Raw genomic sequence first — 8,568 nt, forward strand, 5'->3', positions numbered from 1 at the left:
ACCAATATATAAAGATGCCAATTCAACTAGCAAATTTCAAAAGTTGGAAAAGTCTCTTCTAAAAAATGAATTAGATAATAAGTTTAGAAAATATAAAGATACAATTCAATGTAGAGTTTTTGAAACATGTGCATAATAGGATTACTTCTTAAACCATGTAATTACATGTTACAGTTTTACATCTTCACAGTTTATTCATACACTCATGTTACAGTTTGACTACATTAATATGAAGTTATTCAAATGCAGTTACTTAACAGTAGACAGTATGCAACTTGCTTTGCAAATCCAGAGTTTACAAATGCTTCTGAGTTTTCTAAAACTCTTCACATTTCATTATATGCTTGAGCTATTGGTGGGACAGCCATTGTGCACTGACATGTTGGTTTGTTTGTGTGGGTAATAAAACAGACACAGATATTTGAATTTTAGGTTACAACCTAAAACTACCTTCAGCTTGCCAGGCATGCCTGAGCTCAAATCACCATGACCCAGCAGCAGAAGCTGTTGGATTCTTGAAGGCCTCGAGGTTCCATTCTGATTTTAAGGCATACGGCTGCGAAATGTGAACACCATCCTCCGTTACGTTCGCCACCTGATATACAATAGATCAATACCTGACAAAACATGAACCTTTCCAGCAAAAACAGGAATGAGTTTCATGGACTCTAAAATTTATGTTCAACGCTGTTGTGAAAGTTTTTGTGGCACTGCTGGAAGATACCTGGATTTTGTTGATAGCAGAACGGTCACGGTAGAACAAGACCAGCAAGGCTTTCTCTAGAAGCCTCGTCCCCTCCTCCAGGGTCATGTTCTCCTTCCACTCCTCTCGGAAAATGGGTTGTGCCAGGTGGATCCCAAATCCTGTTGCAATGTGATTATCCACGTAGTGCACTCCTATCATGCTCACCTGGAGTTTTTTCATCTCTAATTAGCATCCAGATGTGAAAAAAACGTAGTGGGGAATGTGTAGAAAATGGTTGCATTTAATCAAGTTGTATCCTCCATTGTCACGGAATAAAGAATTGTACTGAAGCAATCATATGTACTCAGGGGTTTGCATTTGATTTCACTTACGCTTCCCAGATGCTTAACGCCGTTTTTGACGCCACCGAGGATTAGGGTGTTCCACAAAGGGTCAAACTTATTGCGGCGGTTGTACATAACGCGTGTGAGATAATTGTGGATGTCCAATGGGCCCAGATCATTTCCATCGTCCCACATTGCATCAGCTACTCTGCGAGCGGTCACCATGGCACTTAAGCAATTCAGGATGATATTGACTGACAGTTGATCTTCAATCTACAGTGTCGTGATACTGCACTTAGGTTCATCCTTGAAAGCGTGTAGAAATTGTAATGGACGAATATGATGTACATGAGTCTGTCAAGAAGCTGAGTGATAGCTTGAAAGTCACTGATTTCACCACTGGCTCCAAGCAGAGTGTTGTTGCTCACAGCCTTCATGCGCTCCACGCTTTTGAACCTTGTTGTTGACCCATAAGAACCTGCGCACGGTCCATATCGGTAATGCACACAAGTATAAATCACATGATGCACGACTACTGCAGTAGCACAATCACCCTACAAGTCTCTATATTTCTACATGATACAATGTACGTGCTTACCTGCAGTGTCAGCAGCAATGAGAACTCCACCTTCGTATATGAGTCCCAACACGGACGTACCCGTCACGTAAGGCTGCCTACTCATGGAAACAGCTACATAAGCACTGAGAGATTGAAAAAAATCGATACTTCGCAAGGTTGGTATGAAATGAAAAGAGTAAAGATGTGATTCAGGGAGAGTTCGAGGCACAACTGATATAAGTTTACTCGATCTCATTCACAGCAATGTTTTCCGGAAATGGGAGATGATAGCCAGAACGTAGTTCGATTTCAAGCGCAACCTAAAGAAAGTAGAGATCCAACTCACGCTCTCGTTCTCTCAAATCACAATTTGTGAGCGGGGCGAGCACGACAGCTTTAAGAATCTTTAATAAACATGATTAGAGGACTCATGTCCGTTCTTATCGAAGTTACTCGCTCCGGATCCAGAGTTAGATGGAAATTGCGTGAAGAGGTACTGGAGGGATGACAAAGTACTGAGTGTGGGTGATCGGAACGCCGGGCATGGGCATGAGGGTGAAAGGAGTTGGTGGCCCCATCAGTGATCTTCCCACATATATCTGCTCCTGCTTGGACTCCTCCTGGCCGCCATGACATTCCCACCTCATTTGACTTCGCAAAACTTGTGGATGATGCTGCAGAAAAACAATGTCATTGTTCAATAACTTCTTTGGATCCGCTGCCACAAGCACAAAGTCGCTGGAGAAAGACTCTAGGGACTCTGAACCTCAGGATCGGCACATGAAGAAAAACACATGGCCTATTTCAATCATAACCATGAAATCTGCGGCGGCTCCTCAGAATCAACGGACTTACATCACACTCTGCATCAATTTTATCCATTTAATGAAAGCCACAAACCATAGTCCTATCCCTTCTGGAGATGAATAGTTTGATCAAAAATATTTATACCCTAAAATATTAAAAAAGAAGACAAAATATCTACCCTGCCGATAACAAAGAGCTTGCAGCCTACTCATCACATTGTAAAACAAATTGCCAAACGCATCTTTCATGACTGAAGGAAACCAATGGAAAATTGTTCTCTACTTGCGGAATATTTTGTCAGGACAACGCATGGGCGTTGCAATCAAACTCACAAGGCTAACTTGACTGCGAGCGAGGTACTCCGCTCCTTTTGTCTAAGCTGCAGAAGCAGGATGAGGTTCGCACTTGAGATGGAATTTTAGTAAGGAAAACACCATGGATTAATAAATCAAGTACAACACAGATATGGTGAGTGCTCCTACTCTGGCAAATGAAAGAACGGTGGAAACTAACACCCAGAAACGTAACTGCATGACTACTTCTTTGAGAACTAATTTGCATTCACACCTAATGTTCTTCCTCCCCTTCAACGATGAAAATTTACGCGCCCTAATGGAATCGACGGTGAATTTATACATTTGCAATGTTCCTTTCCTACAGTTGATATCCAACTTGATTTTGTGTCTCAGCACAGAATTCAAGCGCAACAAGTTCCTGCCTATATTCCAGAAGAATGTTCCAAAGTAAAGAAAATGTCATGAAAAGAAAACGCTCGTCGTCGTCGTCGTCGTCGTCGTCGTCTGCTAGTGCATGCAGCTCAGGCTTGAATCCCGATCAGCATGATCAAAATGTTCCAGCGGATCCTTTGAACGAGAAAGAAAGGAAAGCAGCAGCAACAGTTCACATACTACTCACCTAATGAGCCGGATCAGCATCCACAAAGTTGCAGGGAAGAGGGAAGCCCAGGTTGTTACCATTGAGCCAATTTCTGAGTTACATTTGATCTATGCTGTTTGTCGTCATAGGTATTTGTTTCATGACTGCTCATCACGTCTGGCATATCTACACCCATCTTCTCATTGCGGATCCTCCTCTCCCTCTCGACTGTTCTCGTCTCGTACGTTCACTGGATTCCCTTTCCTATCTCGCTCTGGTCGTCGCTCTAGTCAGGGTTCTCGACAGGTTGGTATGGTGCGATCCAGTTCAGGAGAAGCCTGCGGCCCTTTTCGAGCACGTTAGGGTTGGGAGGGAGGTGCTGGAGAATGCGGATGGTTTGCGGATTTGGATGCATAGTAGGCTTTGATTTGGCCTCATGAAATCACTGAGTTGTGGGGCTGTGAAATTCGACGATGTGGAAGAAGTACTGTTGTAAGTTTGCGAAACACTAACAAAGTTGATAACATAGATACAAGGTAGAAAGTAAACTTGGGAAAATAACAGTCATAATTTTTGAAACCCTGCCAGACATTTTGACTATCTTAAAAATGTGAAGTTTAAATGATGTTCTCAACGCATAATTTAATTTCCATGGAACTTGGCCAACTTCGAAGCCCCAGATAAAATTTGCCATTTTCATTGGCTCAGCCTCTCTAGAACGTAGAGGCCATTACTCGCCATTGTGACTGGACCGACTTCAGAGCACTGATCCACTACATCAACTTCCAGCACAAAAGGGACAGCCGAGTTTGGAGCCAAAGGACTAATGAGCCATTCCATCATCTCGATTCAGAAGCGGCAAAGAATTTCAGAGGGACAAAGAAAATTTAAATTCAAAACTCATATTTGAGTTACAACAGTTATGGTTCACACTGAAATCTAGTTCATACTCTCTAAAGTTCAGAAGCGAGGTAATCCAATCGAGTTGCCTAGAAGAGCTGAGTGCCCTTACCCTTCTTGTCTCCTCCAATCTCAAAGTGCTTGCATCGCTGCAGAGTACCAAGTCATGTGTTAGACTCTTTGAAGTGGGGTACGTTCCTAGTGATTATTTGATCGGCGAAATGATAAAGATTTCAGAAAATACGGACAGGAGAGAATGGTTACACCTACAATGACAATTCCGTTGCAAAATTCCACATGAATATTTGTCAAACCAATCAACTACCAGCAAGAAAATAGATTGAATTACCTTGATAGGGTGCTGTGTCACATGCTTGCAAGCCTGGCACTGCAACCTGAGCACAATCTTCTTTGTGGTCTTAGCCTGCAATAATACGGTTCACATGAGCATAGCTCGAAACGCCATAATATACACATGAGATATGAGATTGACGAGACATATGAACATGATTCAACAAATCACGTACAAGCCAGATGACTCTAAAGAATAGTGACATAAAACCTCGAAATACACGACTGGGTTTAGCTAACCTTCTTGTGAAAGACGGGCTTGGTCTGACCTCCGTAACCCGACTGCTTCCTATCATAACGCCTCTTTCCTGCCGGAATGCAGACAAAGGATGTTCAATACAAACGCAGTTATGAAGGAGTAGCATTACTATCAATGTGAGTCACTAAAAACGAAAATGCTAGTCAAATCGAATAGGACTGGCGCTATGAGAGGATCAGCCCTACTAATAGGTTACTACAACGATCATCAAGATCCACATCATCATAGTGTCTTCAAACCCAAGAAAAATTTCGCAAAAACTTTAATGTCCAACTCCACAGAAGACACAAAATCACAGACGCCCCCTAAAATGCCGAGGAAAAGCACTCGGACAAACACAGCTAGATTCAACAAGTCAAAAAGAATCAAGCAAAACGAAGTGGATACCTTGGGCGTACAAGCTGTCCTTCCCCTTCTTGTACTGCGTCACCTTGTGAAGGGTATGCTTCTTGCATGCCTTTCCAGGGCAGAAGGACTTCTTCGTCTTAGGAACATTCACCTGGTCCACGCCATAAACAAAAGTAAAAAACCAATAGAGCAATCGTTCTTCAAATCCTCCACACTAAACGCATCCACATGATCTCGCACCATTAACCAACCACTCTAATCCACTGCCAATTGCATTCCAAGCACAAACACTCCAAACCCTAACTTCGACAGTAGAGTCCAAATCAGAAACCGAGTAGTGCAAAATTGAGACAAAAATCAACAAGACATCAGAACGCCTTCCAGAGCGATGAGAAGCAATGAATTACCATGGTGACCGCGTTTCAAGAGCTCCGGTTGCAAAATTCAATGGAGCGCAACGCAGCGCAACTCGTTACTGGGGGAGCGGAAAGGGAGCTCTTCGGACTCTGCAGTAGGGTTTGTGCTCCCTCCCCTCCGCCGCCTAAAACGGGTGGCCCGAGCACAATCACGGGTCGGGCCTGGTCACCCGCTCTCCACAATCCCCTTTTCCGTCCGCCCGTCCGTCCGTCGCTTCGTCTGTTCGTCCGCATCACTAGTTCGTTGCATGTTTCGTTCGTCGTCATGGGTGAACCACGGGGAACGACGTTCTCTGGCATGTCCTGTTGTGGGAACATTGGTTCGCTTCTCGTCCCCAATGCCTCAGGGACGCCCAAGCCAAGCCACCTCACTGTCCCTAAAGGGACTGTATTCAGTTAAATTATTTTCTATCCAAAACTGAATATTTTTATTATATTTCTATTAAATTACATACCCATTTTTTTTTAATATTTACGAAGGACTGTGAACAAGGCTTTCATTGGAATTTTTACTTTTAAAGGTTTTATTTTTTAAACTAAATCATTTGTGAAAATAAGGAATATATGTATATAGATATATATATATATATATATATATATTCTAATGAATCAATGTGTTGAAACATGGGACAAAACTAAAAGAAGTAATAGTTTTTTTAAAGTGTTGCCGATTATGTACTAATTTTATGGAGGTTGACATGGAAGTAACAACATTGTATTTTTATTTTATTTTTACATGGTGTAAAGCTTAGGAAGTAAAAACATTGTATTTTTATTTTATTTTTCATTTTCATTTTCAGTTTATTTTTTAAATTTTTTATTTTCTCATAGTGAGTACTACGAATATTTTGAAGTCCAATTTCAAGTTGGCTTCGAATTCAGGAATAAATACTTGTATAAATAACAAATTATTTGCAATCAAGTGGTTTGGAATAAAAACTATTGAGCATGTATGTATGCATGTATGTATATCTACGTACATACACATGTACATACATATTTGCTATTAGATCTTATGATTTATCAATATTAGAGAAAAATCTTCTAAAATTCAATATATTTAATGCCATAGAGAATATTCACAAACTAACATCTCATATTATTTGTCATTCTTAGGTTTTCAGAACTAAAATGTATTGTACATGGAACTCAAAAGAATACAATTTTATTTTTGAAACTTTTCATAGTTTCTTTTAAAATATTTTTTTTGAATATTTTAACAATTCATTTGAAGACTCAGAATCTTTTTTCGGCCACATACTATTTTTTTTTTCTTTTCTAAAAACATTTATTTTGATTAAGGTTGATGACTGCAACCGTTTTTAAGCAACAATTCAAAGTATGTTTTACAAGAAGATTATTATTTTACACCACTATTGAAAACACTTCATATGTCAATAAAACATACCCCTGTATCTATTATTATTAATTATTTTTGATTTTATTCTATTTTATGTACATATGTGCAACACCCAAAACAGAATCTGATTATGGTGTATTATGGAATCTTGTTCAGGATTCCTTGAGAAAATCAATAATAATAATAATAATAATTTTATTTTAGTTGGGAAAGTTTCAGTTTAACTTCATCAAATAGAGTAACAAAATCAATTCACAATACCATTCACAAAATGCAGTAGATGACCAGATCCAGTTTTGGTTTGTTGAGTTGCTGAACTCAGTTCTGAATTTACGATGTTTCTTCAGGTTTTTAAAAGATTTCGTTTTTTATTTATTTATTTTTAATCTCTCCCACGTTGTTGAAATAATATATATATATATATATATATATATATTTGCACAAGATTCAATATATATATATATATATATTGAATATATATATTGTTGCACAAGATTCAATGTATCAAACTTTACAAAACACTTAATCATGTCACAAAACTGTATCAACAATTGTTGACATATAGCAACAACAATTTAGACTATCCACTTATATTTGGGTAATTATTTCAAATCATGGGTAAAATAAATTGTGGAAAAGACAAATGATATGAAGTAGTCATCTTTCAATCAAAAAAGATAAAAGGAAAAAAAAGATAAAAGATAAAAGATTAATACTTTTGGATTTGAAATATTGTTGTGATATATCACAAGATATGTTTTTATATCAATGTCCAAAGAAATCTAAAGATATTGCATTTTTTATTTTGATGTTGCAACTTTTGATGAAGTTGAATACAATGACCAAAATCTATATAAAAGATCAAACAATGCCATTGAAAATAAAGATGATCAATATTATGAATTAGAAAATCATTTATGTTGTGGAAATTTAATAAAAAATTCAAAGCATATGCTTGTTTGTATCATGGCAATAGAAAATGACTAGTTTACATCGTGACAACAAAAATATTAATTTGAAATGCAGTAATATTTACATAGAAACAATAAACTAAATTATTTAATATTTGATTATATTCATTTATTAATAATAATAAAACTAATTAAAAATACAACAATTTAAAAAATTGAAAATAAACTTACCTTTTAAAATTATGATCTTCTAACTACTATTAAAATGAATCAAGTAATTTGAACTATATAACTTTGCTCACATTGCATATATATATATATATATATATATATATATATAGTTTTGGAGTATAAAAGTTATATAGTTCAAATTATACTCAGGCTACAGTTGATGCAGATCAAGTTCAAAGACTTATTTTGATTTGAAACTTTCTTTCATTTTTTAATTTTTAGAATGGTTTAACTTTTATCTAGAAAACCAGGTAAACTGCCAATGTTTGCCACGTTCTGTGCCTGATCGTGGAAGCAATGCAGATGAATTCTGCATCTACAGGAGGTCGAAATCTATATTAGCAGAGTGCATCATTATCAGAAACGCAACAATTGTATGGGACTGATGACAAGGTGCAAAACTTAAAATACTTCAATCTTTAAATTTCTCCAAACCAAGAACGGTTTTTGTCACACTTGCACAACAACACAAAACAGCATGTGAAGAACAATATCGTCAACAATGGAACACAATCGTTCAA

General features: G+C 37.8%; 2 protein-coding genes across 6 annotated transcripts; both read right to left on the reverse strand.

The window, feature by feature from the left end:
- Positions 1 to 116: 116 nt before the first annotated feature.
- Positions 117 to 3,579, reverse strand: LOC112277753 (proteasome subunit beta type-4). 5 transcript variants are annotated; one of them, XM_024510445.3, is made up of 8 exons: positions 3,311 to 3,327; positions 2,728 to 2,774; positions 2,105 to 2,262; positions 1,628 to 1,704; positions 1,378 to 1,507; positions 1,078 to 1,237; positions 725 to 910; positions 117 to 595 (listed from the first exon to the last, which is right to left on the reverse strand). In XM_024510445.3, the coding sequence occupies exons 3-8, from the start codon at positions 2,233 to 2,235 to the stop codon at positions 482 to 484; spliced, it is 798 nt and encodes a 265-aa protein (XP_024366213.1). In that variant the 5' UTR covers positions 2,236 to 2,262; positions 2,728 to 2,774; positions 3,311 to 3,327; the 3' UTR covers positions 117 to 481. The 5 variants fall into 5 exon arrangements, with proteins under 5 accessions (XP_024366213.1, XP_024366214.1, XP_024366211.1 ...); XM_024510446.3 differs by lacking the exon at positions 3,311 to 3,327 and adding an exon at positions 2,963 to 2,980; XM_024510443.3 differs by lacking the exons at positions 2,728 to 2,774; positions 3,311 to 3,327 and adding an exon at positions 3,370 to 3,579.
- A 558-nt stretch (positions 3,580 to 4,137) lies between these two features.
- LOC112277754 (large ribosomal subunit protein eL42) lies at positions 4,138 to 5,609 on the reverse strand. The gene is made up of 5 exons (XM_024510449.3): positions 5,537 to 5,609; positions 5,169 to 5,280; positions 4,763 to 4,830; positions 4,521 to 4,595; positions 4,138 to 4,320 (listed from the first exon to the last, which is right to left on the reverse strand). Exons 1-5 carry the CDS (start codon positions 5,537 to 5,539, stop codon positions 4,261 to 4,263), a joined length of 318 nt encoding a protein of 105 aa, XP_024366217.1. The 5' UTR covers positions 5,540 to 5,609; the 3' UTR covers positions 4,138 to 4,260.
- Between the last annotated feature and the right edge of the window lie 2,959 nt (positions 5,610 to 8,568).

The sequence above is a fragment of the Physcomitrium patens genome, chromosome 26 (genome assembly GCF_059467195.1).
Source record: "Physcomitrium patens ecotype Gransden chromosome 26, ASM5946719v1, whole genome shotgun sequence".
Lineage (NCBI taxonomy): Eukaryota > Viridiplantae > Streptophyta > Bryopsida > Funariales > Funariaceae > Physcomitrium > Physcomitrium patens.